We start from the raw sequence: 17,271 nt of genomic DNA on the forward strand, positions 1-17,271 counted from the left end.
AACTGATCGTTTCGTGTCTTAAGACATGGTTTAATTTGGATTTGTCTATGGAAGTGCTTTAGACTCTTATTCGAATTCCCATCCACTGGCATTATAAAACTGACAGACGGCAGCGGTTGCAGTTAAAAATCATCATATGTGTTCTACTGAAGAAACAAAGTCACCTACATCTTGGATGCGCTGGGGGTAAGCAGATAAACATCAAATTTTCATTTTTTGGTGAACTATCCCTTTAAGTATTTATATATTTATTTGTGTATTTAAATGTTCAAAGAAAAGTGTTGCATCTAAATAACTAACTAGAACTTGTCTTTAGAACAATAATTAAGTGTTTTATCTTATCAATCATGTTTGTAATGCAACAGACATTTAGTTGAGAACTGAATTGACTCTTCTGCAGGTTTTTGAGTGCTGCTGCAGATGAAGCCTGTCAGTATGTGGAGAGAGTTGTGGGTACAAACCCGTTACTCCAGAGAGAGCTGAATCTGAGTGAACATGAACTAGGAGACACAGGAGTGAATCAGATCGCTGTTCTACTGCAGGATAAACACTGTCGACTCAACACACTGACGTGAGGATTGTTCATTTATTTTAAATATTACATTACTTTTCATTGTAATGTTACTGTAGCTGAAAATATTTCCTCACATATTTGAAGCTTGTCGAGAATGTCAGGTATTTCCCGCCGGAGCTCCGTATCGAGGCTTGTATTGTTTTAATGAAATGACGACACCAATGACGTTCAAAGCCTCGTTTGAGTGAAGTGCTTTGAGAAGGTGTTCACTTTTGGCACAACAATGTTTTTTTCCCTCTCGTGTTACAAGCACTTCCACTTTTCTCTGTCCAGTCCACCTTAATCACTTTCACTTTTTTCCAGTTTAAAAAACTTTTTTTTCTCATATGTTCAACAAAAGCATTGCCCTGCCCAGTTAAGAAATTATGAAACATTATGAAACAACACTATTTATAGTGTTATAAACAGCTATTTATTTATTTATTTATTTGTTTGTTTGTGTATGTTAATATATCATGAACCATGTAACGCACATTTTGGCACTGTCAAACTCAAAAAAAAAAAAAATCGTACATTAAAAGTACATTAGAAGCCTTGAGAAATTAACCACTTTTCAACACATCTGCCTGGAAAGCTTCAAAGCTTCATGAAGCTTCATCTCTCCACCACTACTTTATTCAAATAAACATGAACAAAATTAAAATAACAAAGAAAGACTTGACTAAGGAACATGAACATAAACCTCACCAACAGCAGTTACAGGAAACAAAGCCAAAGAAAAGCCAATGGTAACATGAGGGCTATATATACACACAGACACTAATGAACAAACAAGAAACACCTAAACACAATGAACCAATGAACACGTGACACATGGAACAAGGAACCAATCGGAAAATGACACATGAACAGGGGAAGCACATGACAAGATCACATGAGGAGCAAGACTGAGAGAATTATACAAAATAAAATACATGAAAACGAACTAAACTAAACCCAGAACAGACGTGACACTGTCTCACGGTGCAGCACTAAAGCAGATGAACCTTTTCCAAAACTTGTTTGATTGTCTTCTGCTTCAGGAAATACTTTTGTTCCTTAATCTGTTAATGTTCGTTTATACAATTATTCATTGTTCATGTTCATTCACAGTGAATAAACTAATGTTAACAGAAAAGTTTTATATTTAAAACTGTATTAGTAAATGTTGAGGACCCACTTTATATTAAGTGGCCTTAACTACTATGTACTTACATTTAAATTAATAATTTGATACAATGCACTTACTGTGTTCATACATGTTTTTACATTGTACTTATATTTTAAAAACACCTGCATGTAATTACATCTGTAATTAATTTCTGTAATTACATTTATAATTACACTGTTGACCCATCCCTTACACCTTACCCCTACCCTTAAACCTACCCAAACCACCAAAGCTTTCCCTAACCTTACCTGTATCCACCCCAATAGCAGCAAAAGTGTTTTGCAATTCAGTATAAGTACATTGTACAAGTACATGTACAAGTACATCCAATAAGTACATTGTACTTATTTTGTGTTGTAAGTACATAGTAGTTAAGGCCACTTAATATTAAGTGGGACCAGTTAATGTTACAAATGAAAGATTATTGTAAAGTGTTAGTGAGTCGACAATGTATCTGAAAACAACCGACGTAAACACATTTGTTCCAGTGATCAAACCAAGGGTGACATTGACACGAAAGAACCTTAAAGATGAAATGAATGAATGTATAAACTAACATAAATAGATTGATGATTTCAAGCTTTGTATTGTTACAATGTCTGTAGTATATTTAAATGAACAATGTGTCGTCTTTCTCCATGTTACCTGCACCTGGATATTCTGGTTTATTTTTCAGCAAAAGTCTGCTGGATGAAGATAAACATGTTAGATGATCATCATAGATCTGAGTCATTGTCTTTTCTCTTTCTGTCTTCAGTCTGAGTGGATGCAGTATTACAGAGGAACAGTGTGTCATCCTGACTTCAGCTCTGAAATCAAACCCGTCACACCTGAGAGAGCTGAACCTGAGCTGGAATAAACTAGGAGACTCTGGAGTGAAAAACCTCAGTGGTCTACTGATGAACCCACAATTCAAGCTGGACAAACTACAGTTAGTATCATTATACTGTATTTACTGCTTAATTTATTTAAAGACAACAGGGCACAAGTCACATCATTTGTAGCGCTGCATCTCCATCTGAAGAAAGATTCAGAAATGGTTTTAGTTAAAGGATTAGTTCACTTTCAAATGAAAATTAGCCCAAGCTTTACATCCATCCATCACAAATATGTGCTCCGGGGACAATACATTATTATTATTTTTATTTTTTTTTAAATCTAGTTTTTATTATTTTTATCCGGTACAGGACAAATTCATACAAAACAAAGGGAACTGATATATATATAAATGCTACACATAAGGCCAAAATATATACACAGTGGTTGCAGTCAACAAAAATAAACAAATACTAAATGAGAAAAAAAGGGACAGAGAGGAAAATAAAAACCAGTGATCAAAGTCAAAGTTATTGTGTCACATGGGTAGACAGCATCACATAGGACCAAAAATCTTCCCAGACAGGAATACACACTGGGGCACATGCTCTGTTCTTATTATGTAGTTTGCAAAGCAAACGTTCAAATGAGGCTGTCTTTGTCATTATGTTGACCCATTCTTTTAACTCCCACCATAATCACTGCAAACTTTCCATTTGAAATATTTGGCATCTATTACATTAATAATTATGATTTAGCTTGACTATTAGGATTTTTGGTCTGCTTTTAATACAATTCACCAAAAAACTATTACACTATTAATGATGTTCAACTTCGCCAGTCGAAGATCACTAAAATGAACAGGGTAAAAATCTAATTGATGTTAAACAAATAAAACAGAGATAATACTGATAAACAAATGATAAAGCTTGGGTTGTTAAATATTATATCCCTTTCTTCAAAAGCACTTATTGTAAATGATATCACAGACGATAATCTAGATGTGCTGTGTTTGACAGAAACCTGGCTAAAACCAGATGATTACATTACTTTAAATGGGTCTAGCCCTCAAAGTTACAATTGCTGACACAATCCTCATCAGAAAGGCAAAGGGGGAGGTGTTGCTTTAATTTATAGTAATATCTTCTGTATTACTCAAAAGTCCTTAAAATATAATTATTTCGAAGTGATGTAACATTATGTATGTTCACATTTGTGCTGGCTACTGTATACAGGCCACCAGGACACCATACAGAATTTATCAAAGAATTTGCTGATTTGCTATCAGAGTTAGTACTAGCTGCAGATAAAGTCCTTGTTGTTGGTGATTTTAATATCCATGAAGATGATGATAAAGATGCATTGGGATTGACATTTACAAACATTCTAAACTCCTTAAAAAAAAAAAATGCTAGATATACTTATTTTTGAAATCTCTTAGAAGAAAACAAACACAACCCTGGGTGAAAAGGAGTAAGGAGGAGGAATGTTCAGGTAGCTAGCTTGAAGCCAGTGGGGCTGTCGGTAAGAACAGGTCCAGTCTAGTCACTCAGGTTCACAAGTTTTTTTTTGCACATCCAAGGGTATTGTATATTATATATGAGCGTGTGAGCGTGTGGTTTCTACAAATTGAAACAGAAATACAGAGTTTTAGGTTTAAATAATAAACAAATCAGTTACAAAGCAAGTACAAATCTTCCACAGTCATATAAACAAGAAATGAGGCTACCTACTCACAATAAGTTAACTAAGCACATGCCTAAGCAGGAAAACAAACTTGAAATGCATACTTAGGGCAAACTTATGTCAAATCAAATCTCCAAGTATCAAAAACACTTACATTGTCAGTTACACACACACACAGGAAATCAAAGGGAGTAAAAGTCAGTCCCCTGCACAGAACAGCCACATACAACAGAATGGGAAGCTGTGGGCACAGGTGCAGCTAATAAAGCCTGAGGGGAGTCCTAATTGGCTTGATTGGTTGGGTGGAGCTTAGGGCTAATAGGGAAATTAGTATGCTAGAGGGGTGTGGCACTTATTTTGAGGCTGCAACAAAACTCCTCAACAGCCGCCCCCAAATTTGTACTGCAAATTTGACAACTCAGGGGGTATCAGGTAGGGCTGGGAGAGGGATAAGGTGGGCAACTGGTCTTGTGTATGTCCTGTCCTTGACTTGGACATCAGCAACCCCACAACGGCCATCTGTGCTGGGATGGAGGGAGGTGATTTTACCCACTGACCATTGGGATCGGGGAAGTTGAGGATCCAGAATTAGCACAACAGTGTTAGGTTGCAGGTTAGGATTGTCTGTGCGCCATTCCTGTCTGGACTGAAGAGAAGGGAGATAATTTCTGAGGAAATGGGCCCAAAAATGGTCAGAGAGGATTTGACTATGCCGCCATTGACGGCGACTGTACAGCTCAGAGTCTGGATAGGTTACCAGAGGAAGAGAAGCATCATGCCGCCCCATCAACAGCAAGTTAGGGGTCACAGGGTCAGGATCAGCAATGTCAGATGATACGTAGCCTAAGGGCTTAGAATTTAGAATGCCTTCAATTTCAATCATGACTGTGCGTAGTACCTCCTCACTGACAACTTGAGCACCTAGGGTGGTCTCCAGGGCAATTTTGATGGAGCGTATTTCACGCTCCCAGGTTCCACCAAAATGAGGTGCGTGTGGAGGATTGAATTTGAAGGAAATCCTTTGCTTTGCTAGAGCTGCCTGAAGGTCAGGGGTTAAGGAATGATAGGCATCTAGAAGCTCTTTCCTGCCTCCAATGAAGTTGGTACCTCTATTGCTCGCAGAGGTAAACCATTTGAACTACTCTCTGATAAAGCGCCTGAGTGCCATTAAGAAGGAATCCGTATTCATGTGACTGAGTAGATCAAGATGCACGCACCTAGTCGTTAGACATTTGAAAATTATTCCCCACCTTTTCTCAGCTCGTCTGCCTATCCTTACTGTGTAGGGCCCGAAGCAATCCATCCCAGTGGAAAAGAACGGAGGTTTGTGAAAGCGAAGGCGAACCAGAGGAAGATCTGTCATTTGGGGAATAATTGGATGGGCACGGAACTGTTGGCACTTAGGACATCTATGCTGATGTTTTCGGACTGCCTCACGGCCCATAAGGATCCAGTACTGCCTCCTCAACTCAGCAAAAAGCCTTTCTCGACCAGGATGTTGTAGGTGGTCATCATAGCTCTGAATTATAAGTTTTGTGATAGGATGGGCAGGGTCCAAGAAAAACCGGATGAATGGCATCAGGAAGTAGATCATTACTCCGACGTAACCTTCCACCTACCCGGATGAGCCCTGATGCTGGGTCTAACTCTGGGGCAAGGGAGAGTAAACGGCTTGAAGGTAGAAGAGGCTTTTGGGTTTCAAGGCAGACTAAATCATCCTTGAAGGACTCCAATTGGGCTTGTCTTAGAATGGCTATCTTTGCATCATGGTAGTTCTCTGCTGATGGAGGCTTTGCCGCCCCATGAAGAGATGCAGCCATGTAGTCAAGGAGATTTTGGAAGGTGACAAATTGACTGGGGTCAGGGATGGAAGGGCCTGGACTGATGGACACAGAACCACAGAAACTGGGCTTACACAGCTCTACGGGGTCATCAGATTGCTCTATAGCAGGGCTAGTTGGCCACAGTTCAAAGGACTGAGACAGGAAGGCAGGGCCTGCCAAGATCAGACAGCAGCTTCCCTCTGATTAGGTCATCCGCTGGGTTGTTCTGTGAATCAACATAACGCCACTCCTGGCCTTTAGTGAGCTCCTGAATCTCAGCTATTCTGGTCCCAACAAAGACTTTATAACGGCAAGAGTCAGACGTGAGCCAATAGAGCACAGTGGTAGAGTCAGTCCACAGGATAGTCTTTCTGATGTGGAGGGTGAGCTCTGTCTGAAGGAGACTGAATAGCTGAGCTCCTGTGAGAGCAGCACATAATTCAAGTCGTGGAATTGATAGCCGTTTTTTGGGAGCAATGCGGGACCTCGCCATGAGGAAGGAAACATTCACTTGCTGCTGACCATCTTCCATGCACATGTAGGAAACTGCGCCATAGGATTGCTCTGATGCATCACAGAAGATGTGAAGGTCATAGGTGGTGGAGGAGGAGTCCACTGACTGAGGTGTGAGGCAGCGAGGAAAGGTGATGGTGGAGAGGTTAGGAAGTTCCTTTTCCCATGAAAGCCAGGCTTCTAAAATATCATGGGGGAGATTTGGGTCATCCCATTCTCGTGCCTTTCCCCATAAGTTCTGGACAATGATTTTGGCCCTTGTGTAAGGGAGGATGTAGCCGAGGGGATCGTATTGGCTAGCCAGAACTCTGTAAATGTGTCGCATAGTTGGAGTGTTAGATTCAAGGGCTCCGTGTCTGTATCTGAGGGGGTATTTATGGCAGTTCCAGAGGAGGCCTAGAGTAGACTCTGAGGGATCAAGGGAAGGATGGTGTGACAGCCAGAGCTCGGTTTGTTCTGACCTGGCTTCAGGAGGAAGGTCACAGATGACTTGAGGATCATTACTGGCCCATTGTCTGATTTCAAAGCCACCACAGGAGAGGGTGGTGCGCAGACTGTGAAGGAGGTCTTTGGCTTCCTCTGGGCTGTGAAGACTTTGTAGACAGTTATCCACATAGAAGCAATTGTGTATGGAATGGTCAATACGCTTATCTGCCTGTGCATCTTTGATGATCCTTTGGAGGATGTAAATGGCACAGCAAGGGCTTGAGGTCGTGCCAAAGGGGAGAACTTGCCATTCATACACAGTTGGAGGAACTTTGCTGTCCAGGTCACGCCAGAGGAATCTAAGGAGAGGTTTATCCTGGGGTAACAGGCGCACCTGATGAAACATTGATTTGATGTCTCCACTGACTGCAGTCTTGTGCTGCCTAAAACGGAGCAGAACTCCAAGGAGGGAAGGCCCAAGGATTGGTCCAGAAAGCAACTGTGAGTTCAGGCACTGATTTTGATAGGAGAAGGAACAATCAAACACAATGCGGTCTTTACCATTGTGATGCACAATGTGATGGGGTATGTACCAGGACTCAGCGACATCTTCCACTTCAGATGAAGACAACTTCTTGACATACCCAGCATCAATTAGTTTCTGGATCTCTCTGGAATAGGTCTCTGCCTGTTGTGGGTTCCGAAAGAGTCGCTTTTCACAGCTGCGGAGACGGGACATAACTGCCTCCTTGGGGGCCTTCAGAGGGGGCCAGGGGTCTACACGGAGGAGAGGTGCTGCATAGCGTAGGATGCCATCATGTTCGGATGTTCGGATGGTTTGGGTCTCAAGCTGGTGCATTGCCTCGTGATCCTGTTTGGATCGAACCACAGCTTTCATGCTTCTTTGAGGTAATGCATCTAGCTGCCATAACTTCTGTACATTGTGGTGTATGTCATCAGGCGGGCATTTAAAGGAGATATAGTGAGAACAAGCAGAAGGAGAAATAGCAAGATCTCTTGCAGGACCTTGCAGTGTCCAGCCGAGCAGAGTCTTGATTGCTACAGGGGCTCCAGGAGGGCCCAATTTCACTGGTTGTGTTGAGGTAATAAGGTGTGTTTGATCAGCCCCTAAGAGGAGTAGGGGTCTTACATTATTAAGCTGTTTGAGAGGAAGCTGACGGAGGTGAGAGTAGCGCCGCTGGAGGGATTTAACAGGGTGAGAATGTTCAGACAAGGACAGTTTGTCAGCAGTGAAAGCTTGACTGATGACATAGAATTTATTAGGATGTGCTTTAGGAATAAGGGTGAAGGACACAGTAGCTCCATTAAGAGTCTGGACATCCTGTCTCACAGTTCTCAGCTTTAGGCTCTCAGGTTTTCCTTCTAGCTGAAGTGTTTGAGCAGCAGGGCGCAGAAGGATTGTTCTTTCAGACCCATCATCCAGTATGGCATAAGTGTCTAAGGATCTGTCTCCATTGCGCAAGGTCACTTCAACTACTTTCAGTAGTACTTTATTGCAATCACTAGGGTGGTCGAGATATAGATTCTGCACTTGCCTCTGGTTGATGTTGCAAAGGATGTGTAGGTGTTTCCCATTGCACTGGCTGCAGCGTCCTTTCAGGTCACATTGGTTTGCAAAGTGATCTCGTGCACATCGCCAACAACGTCTCTGTTCCTTGATAAAGTTAATTCTCTGGTCTTTGGTGAGTTGGAGAAAATCCCCACATTTACTGACATGATGTTCAGTAGAGTTACAATAGGCGCACACTGGACAGCGTTCAGATGAGGCAGGGGGGAGAGGATGACTAACCTTAAGTGGGGCAACTTGGGCTTTAATGGAGGTCACAAGAGAGGAGGTTTTGGCACCATGGAGTATGGATGTACCTCTTAATGGTTGAGAAGTTGACGACTTCTGACGGAAAGGCTGACTGATAGGCTGAGGTGTTCTTTCTCACCTAGGCTGACAACGAGCTTCTTGTTGTAGCCAGTTGGAAAAATCCAGGAGGTTATAGGAAAGGGGACCTGGTCTACTCAAACTCAAACATCTCTTAAACTGGCAGAACTGCTCATGGGGAAGCTTCTCTAAAAGCCGCTCAACATGTGAACCACAGGTAAGCTCAGAGAGGCCTTCAGGGCCCATGGACTGAAGGAGGCCCACTAATGCCTGAAGTCTGAGGGCAAATTGGTCTAAGCCTCTACCATCACCTGTTCGAATAACAGGCATCTCCATTATAGCTCGGAGCTCCTTCAAAACAAGCTGTCTAGGTTGACCATAACGCTCATCTAAAGCCCGTATAGCTTGAGTGTAAGGATCTGGGGCATAAACATAAGCCAGTGCAAGTCTCCTTGCCTGATCTACCTTTAGATGATCCAACAGGATGTGGTATTTGTATTGTTCTGATTCTCTTGGATCTAACAAGTTGGATAGGGCCATCTTTAGCATCAGGTACTGGCTTTCATCTTCCCTCATGAGATCAGGGAAAGAAGGACCTTCTACCCTCCTATAGTTTGACTGCTGGGGGCCAACAGGAGGAACTAGCTGGCTTAGAGGGGCAGCAGATATCAGGTGGTGGGGCTGCACATTGTATGCCGGCTGAGCAGGATGAGACATAACACCAGGTAAGGGTTGACTTGGCAGGATATAGGCTGGATACATGGAGTTATAAATGGCTGGTGCTTGAGATGTGGCAGGAAACTGGCCACAGCCAGGAGGATGCATGAGCTGCATGGACTGTGGCACAGGTTGAGTAAGAGGGGCATGGCTTACAGGAGGAGGAGAAGGAAGCTGCTGCTGAGGTGGAATAGTAAGGAGCCTATGGTCAACTGTAGTTTGCCAGGCTTGTGATGATACAACTGGTTGAAGATTAAGTCTTTCAGGGCGAGGAGATGCTGAGCGAGATTGCGAGGAGTGGGTGCTACTCCTACTCCCATGCATGCACTGCTGGATTAATCTGCCTTGATTTCTTATTTCTTCTATCAATTGCTGTAAGAGCACAGACTGGGTATCAGTGGTAGGAGCTATTGGAAGGGCACGTGGGTGTTCAGCCTCAGAGGTTGGCACTCTCTCAGATGGAATGGTTGAGTGGGGATGTGGAATATCCTCCTGAGTGTCTCCCTCCGTGGGTAGTTCCGGCTCTTCTAGCTCTTCCCCAGACTCACCCTCTCTACGGGGTTGATAATGAGGACCAGTGCCAGACATATATGCAGGATAAGGAGGTTGTTGTTCTGGCGTTTCTGCTGTAGATAGGGACTGTGGATGATATTGCAGGATGAAATCATCATAACGAGCAGGGAGCTGGGCTTGGCGACGTGGGCGCTCATGCGGAGACAATGAGGGCAGGGAGTGACTAGACATATCCACTGATCATCAATGAGCTCCGGCTCGAAGGACCATGAAAAGGAGTAAGGAGGAGGAATGTTCAGGTAGCTAGCTTGAAGCCAGTGGGGCTGTCGGTAAGAACAGGTCCAGTCTAGTCACTCAGGTTCACAAGTTTTTTTATTGCACATCCAAGGGTATTGTATATTATATATGAGCGTGTGAGCGTGTGGTTTCTACAAATTGAAACAGAAATACAGAGTTTTAGGTTTAAATAATAAACAAATCAGTTACAAAGCAAGTACAAATCTTCCACAGTCATATAAACAAGAAATGAGGCTACCTACTCACAATAAGTTAACTAAGCACATGCCTAAGCAGGAAAACAAACTTGAAATGCATACTTAGGGCAAACTTATGTCAAATCAAATCTCCAAGTATCAAAAACACTTACATTGTCAGTTACACACACACAGGAAATCAAAGGGAGTAAAAATCAGTCCCCTGCACAGAACAGCGACATACAACAGAATGGGAAGCTGTGGGCACAGGTGCAGCTAATAAAGCCTGAGGGGAGTCCTAATTGGCTTGATTGGTTGGGTGGAGCTTAGGGCTAATAGGGAAATTAGTATGCTAGAGGGGTGTGGCACTTATTTTGAGGCTGCAACAAAACTCCTCAACACTGGGTATTTATTTGATACAGAGGCTAAATTAACGAGAAATAAAGCTTCAACTTCTGATGTTTCCAAATAGCACAGCAGTAATGACTTTATGAACTTCTTTACTTGCATTATTGACAATATTAGAGAGAAAATTATAACCATGTAAACGTCTACTACAGTATCGCATCAGACAGTGCACTGTAGTGTTCCTGAGGAAAAATTCCATTCATTCACTGCTATAGGAAAGGAAAAATTCTCTAAACTTATTAAATCATCAAAATTAACATCATGCATGTTAGACCCTATGCCGACTAAGCTATTGAAAGAGATTCTTCCAGAGACTTTGAAAATTGACTTGAATTTTTTGTAGCAGTATTGTACAGTTATTAATCAATTTATGGGTTATATATATGAATTATAATAAACCATAAAGTTTATGGTCAATTATGACGCATATATCGACCCAATGGAGAATTAAACATATATTGTGAATTAATTACAATGAATTATAATCAATCACATATATGATTAGTTTTATTTAATAATGATTTAGAGAAACTACCAGCTCGTCCAGCAAACCATTATTTCTCATAGAATATATGAACAGAATTATTCTCTGGCCACAAGAACAAATTCCTATTGTTGCATCAAAGCATAGAACGATCGAAAAACGTTAAAGTGACTTGGTTTTTGTTGAAAGAACAAAGAGAACAATCGAACATGAATAATGTGTTTAATATATGAAATGAAAACTACTAATACAGAGGTTATGCGTCTAAATATGTATACAAGAACATACATACATATATACAAGAGTGAAAGTAGGAAAGGAAAGAGAGAAGGCAAGTATCAAAACTTACAAATAGTCCTTTGAAGCCAGCACGGAAATCAGTTTCATTATCTAAGAATGAGAAACGGCCTACTTGCATTGGTTTTGCGTGATGAGTTTCGGTTTAGCGCTGGTGCAGTTCGTTGGCTTCTTCCATTCCGCGGGAGGTTTGAACTGAGGACTTGAAAGTTTGAAAGTTTCGCTGGAAGGTGGTGTTGTCCTGAGGGGATGAGCGCGATGGCAGCGCGGTCGCCGTGACGTCCGGGAGAGACGTGCTTGAGTGGGCGATGGATGATTCAGGGCGATCGGGAGAACACACTGAGAAATCCTGGTGTTCTTCTTTTATGACAGATAAGCCGACACACCTCCTTGAGGTGGAATAGCCAATGACACAGTTGCAAAGTTGGTGGGCAAGCTTTCCCCTTTGTCTTGTCTTGGCTGAATTTATGACTATCAGATCGGATTTCGAGATGGAGTACTTTCTTCACAGTATCATTAAACAAATATAACAATACATTTGTCAGTTATGTGACATATCTCAGTGAATGAGCGGTAGCCAGAGCTTTAAAACAAGATCAAACTCAACTGATCAGAAAGGCATATAAAAGAAGTTATGGTTTACAGACAAATTTCATCATTAAAACTAACACTAGCACAAATACAGTCATTTAAACTAATTCTAAACACTAGGAAGCATACATGCACTTGATATACATGATGGGTACATTTTGGCATAGTTGTATTTTACATATACAGTCAATAATGTATGTTTGTGTGTTTTTGTGTGTGTCTGTGTGTGTGTGGTGTGTGTTGGAATGTAATCTGGCCCGTAGCCCCCCTGAGGGGCCTTTAATGTCCCAAGAGCTAGGAAACTGGATGCTCTGTTTAAGCTCGGCGGGTCCCTAAAGATGCAAAAGCCATAATCACTCTGAGACCGGCCGGAGCCGATTCTGAGTTATGGGCAGAGTTCAGGAGGCTAAAAGCTTTCTGAAAATTCCAAAGTTGATTGACTATGCCGGATCTTGTCCAGACGCTACATTTTTTCTGAATTTTTACGCTATTTTTACGGAATTTTTACGCTACATTAGCGGAATTGCATTGGCATGGTTCAGATCTTACTAATCTTACTTATCAGTTTGTAGTAGTAAACAAAGATGTCATATCAATCACAAGTTCAATATAGAGTACCGCAAGGCTCAGTACTTGGACTGTTGCTTTTCACTCTGTACATGCTACCTTTGGGAGATATCATTAGGAAGCATGCCATTAGTTTTCACTGTTATGCTGATGATACTCATTCAAACTCATTTAATCTATCTATCTGAACTGAAACTTAAACTTTCAAAGTGAAAACCTTCAAACTTTAAAGTTTTTTTACAAACTTTATCTAGTTTTCATTTGAAAGTGAATTAATCGTTTAACGGGTTTGTATGTGTGTCAGTAAAAAGAGCATTACATTTTTTAGCATTTTAAACTTTGTTGCTATAAAATAGTTTCATATACTAGAATCTGACAAATCTTTGCTGTGAATCAAGACAGAAGTGAGAACAGATTAAAAAAACAGTGTAACAAAATGTGTATTTAGAGATTGTAAATTACACTCTAATATGACTTAATAACTGATTCAAGTATAATATATTCTTGCATTAAAAAAGTAAAAAGACCATTTAAATGTTTATTTTTTTATTCTTTCTACATTGATCCTATATATTAATCTACAGTGATAAATTCCCTTATTTTTTGGGGAGTGAGGACAGATCCAGACTTGGATTGTAACTAGTATCCTCAAATGCTCCTGTCTTGGTTTGTTTGTTTATATCATTAAGTTTCCATGTTTTTGCTGGTTTACTAGTAACTGTATCACATTTAGTCATGATTCATTTAACTCACAGATTAACTGAACATGGATTTGAGTCATTTTCTCTTTCTGTCTTCAGTCTGATTGGATGCAGTATTACAGAGAAACAGAGTGTCATCCTGACTTCAGCTCTGAAATCAAACCCATCACACCTGAGAGAGCTTGACCTGAGTGAGAATAAACTAAGAGACTCTGGAGTGAAAAACCTCAGTGATCTACTGATGAACCCACAATTCAAGCTGGAGAAACTACAGTTAGTATCATTATACTGTACAGCAGTTACAGTGTGATTGAATTTAGTTTATTTTCACACTGCAGGGCTTATGTTTCATTCTTTATAGCGGTGCACTTTCTGGATTTCCGTTTGACACATTTTTATGCGTTTTTATCTAGTTAGTAATTGTTGAATTTTCAGCATTTGATACATTGTACTGATTGTGTACTTGCAGAAATCTGATAAATCAAATAGTTAAAAATGAAAGTGAAGAAACAGTATCTTCAGCACACAGAACTAGTGTAACTGGGTTTCAAAACAGACTATTGGAAACTAAATGCTGCTGAAGCTCTTCAATAAGATGATCATCATAGATGTGAACTATTGTTATTTCTCTGTCTTCAGTCTGAGTGAATGCAGAATTACAGAGAAACAGTGTGTCATCCTGACTTCAGCTCTGAAATCAAACCCGTCACACCTGAGAGAGCTGGACCTCAGTGAGAATAAAATAGAAAACACAGGATTGAAGCACCTATGTGACATACTGAAGGATTCACACTGTAAACTGGAGAGATTGAGGTCAGTAACATTCTTCACATGCAAGAATCAAAATGCTTAAAAGCTGCAGTCCGTAACTCTTTTTGGTTAAAAAATATCCAAAATAAATTTTTGAGCAAGTACATATCCAGCCAGTGTTCAAATCTATTTCCTTATCTTAGCCCGATTAACAAGCTTGTAATGTTATATACTGTAATAAGAGCGACCTGGTAGATTTCCGCAGGAAATTCGAGTATGCAGCAGTTCTTCTTTGCGTCATTACGTCACATCTGGAATGAGTCCAGGTTAGCCGGCTTTAAAAGACTTTGGTCTGCGGAGTGGCTACAGAAACTGAAATCTACAGGTTAATGTTGTAAACATTAACAATTTGAGAACAAAGTTTAACAGTGATAATTTGCACGGTTTGGCGTGATCCGAGCTAAGCGATCTTTAGATTTAATCATCATTTGCAGCACAATTTATTGTAGGCCTAATGCTTTTTTCCTGAGTTGATCAGAACAAAATTTGCAGAAATGTCACTTACTTGTTCAGCTGATATTCTCCAGTGCAAATTCTTATATTGGTCATACTTTCAAGATCTGTGATTCTGAAGTATAGTATCCAGGAGGAACTGTGCCGAAACACAATGCACGTAACGATTAAGTATATGACTACAATCGCAGGTTTCAAACAGAGATGGCGACAAAAAGGAAAAATGCCGGACTGCAGCTTTAAACAGTTTAAACTAAAACACTTTGTACTCAGTATCTCACAATGAGTCTGTTCACATTATATTTGTGCAAAATTCTTCACATTAATGATTTGTTGGTAAGATAATCTCTTTTCCTCTGTTTTTGTCTTTCTAGTCTATATAACTGTGGAATTACAGATGTTTCTTCTTTAACTCAGTCTTTGACTAACTCAAAAGCACTGCAGTTTTTAAAAGATCTTGATCTGAGATACAGTATAATAGGAGACTCAAAGCAGCGGCTCAGAGACGTGTTACGAGACTCAAAGTGTATCATGAGGTGAGGAAACATCACTGTGATATTAAAGAGATCTTCATTTACCTCTGATATGTGAACAACCTTTGAAATATTTGTTAAAGGAAATTATCATTAATCTTTATTGCAATAAAGGGTTTGTGTGAGAGCAAAATGTGAAGTTATTAAAATGTTCAACACAAAGGAGGAAAGAGAACAAAAGCACACTGTCACAGCTTTATTCAACAACACCTGCTTTATTAACTGTGTCAGTAGTGAATCATTTCAGTTTGAAAATAGACTTGTTCAGATTGAAGAAAACGCTTCACTCCTGCTAAAATCAGTGCGTTCAGCTTCAGCTCACAGCCGTCCAGCCTCACATGAGAAATGTCTCTGTCTCTAGTGTGTTTTTACTTTGACAAGCAACACGTCACACTACTTTACACTCTCTTTACTTTCAGTTATTTACTAAGAGCCCTAAAAACATGTTTAAACTAGAGGACAAACGGCTTTAACTAAAGGTTTTTGTTTTAATTCAGAATATAATTTGTATTTGCTTTATTCCATACGCCGTACATCTCATTAGTTTCTTCTTCACAGTCACTCAATAGGAGTCACACCAACACAAACACACAAACATATCAACATGATTCATGGTTTTAATGTATTATTTTTAAAACACAAATATCTCTACAGAATCATGTAAAGTCAGTAATTAATCTGATTACAGGAATTTAATGTAACTTCTTTTTACTCAAAACAGTAATTGAAATATAGTCACTAATTTGCACTTTGTTCCACTGAACACTTTGTTTGTTTTCTTTTCTGTTTCACCTTACAGAGTAGATAAGGATCAATCACCAGTCATCTCTGAACGAGTTAAATTACCAAAAGTCTCTGATGGATGCTTAATATTATAGTTTTAAATCATCACAAGAGGAGCAGAAATCATCAGGTGATCCACAGAAGAGTCTCACTACTGTGTCTATGAGGAGAAATAAATGTGTGATTAATGTGTAAATGTGTTTCATACAGATGGAAGAGACTCAGACTTTACAATGAAATAAAGCTGCATGTGTGTTAGTGTGATGGTCTTGTCTGGGTGGTCTTTCTGCCGAGCTGCACAATGGAGAACATGTGAAAATAAAGGAAATTGCATGGAGAATTAAATGACTTTCACAGCATGTCTCATTGTCTCTGCTGTTTATTTAAAAAAGTACTTTCTTTTTTAAATCTTTTTAAATCAATTAAATCTTTATGCGTTGTGATCGTATAGTGTATAGCAGGGTTTCTCAACCTTTTGCCTACTGCGACCCACTTTTTTTTGTATACCAGTCATATGACCCACTAAGGCTGGAAATAAATAAATAACTGAAATGCATCTTTAGACCTAGGCTACATTATATGCTTATTATAATTAATTTCATGAAAACACAAACACTTTCAATAATTAGGCAGACTATGAAGCAAACTGATTTATTTATTTTTACACACGTTAATTTGAGAAATTTGAGACTGCCACTCTAAAATGATGATATCCAGACACTGGAATTGACCCTTCGCCAGGAGTTTGATTGACAAGCGATCTAACCAATCATAGCGCCGAATCAACCATTTTGTCTGACAAAGCAGCCAGGAGTTAGAAGAATAACCTCTGGATATGAACTTGAAAAAATGTGTATTTACGTATTTCTGTGCTTTAAACAACATTCATTCTCATGTTAATTTTATTTGATGCCATAAATTAGCTAGTAGGAACAGATGATCGGTTCACGAGCCGCTTGAGCTGTGGCGCTACAGCAATCTGTCACAACATTAAAGCATTTTTTATTGTTTTTCATTTTTTATTGTTCGAATTGCTTAAAAAAAAATTACACAATTTGA

At 40.0% G+C, this 17,271-nt stretch overlaps 1 protein-coding gene across 7 annotated transcripts in view; it reads left to right on the plus strand.

Moving 5' to 3' along the window:
- LOC137003669 (uncharacterized) overlaps positions 1–16,561 on the plus strand; it is a 106,730-nt gene extending 90,169 nt beyond the window's left edge. For 6 of the 7 annotated variants that reach the window (XM_067363891.1, XM_067363892.1, XM_067363894.1 and 3 more), the window contains 6 exons: positions 401–571; positions 2,482–2,655; positions 13,733–13,906; positions 14,273–14,446; positions 15,271–15,432; positions 16,229–16,561. In XM_067363891.1, coding sequence (XP_067219992.1) covers positions 401–571; positions 2,482–2,655; positions 13,733–13,906; positions 14,273–14,446; positions 15,271–15,432; positions 16,229–16,307 — 934 coding nt within the window. In that variant the 3' untranslated portion in view covers positions 16,308–16,561. The remainder of the gene's footprint in view (positions 1–400; positions 572–2,481; positions 2,656–13,732; positions 13,907–14,272; positions 14,447–15,270; positions 15,433–16,228) is intronic. The other variant, XM_067363897.1, reaches the window with a different exon arrangement.
- Positions 16,562–17,271: the final 710 nt, after the last annotated feature.

The sequence above is a fragment of the Chanodichthys erythropterus genome, chromosome 16 (assembly GCF_024489055.1).
Source record: "Chanodichthys erythropterus isolate Z2021 chromosome 16, ASM2448905v1, whole genome shotgun sequence".
NCBI classification, from domain to species: Eukaryota; Metazoa; Chordata; class Actinopteri; order Cypriniformes; family Xenocyprididae; genus Chanodichthys; species Chanodichthys erythropterus.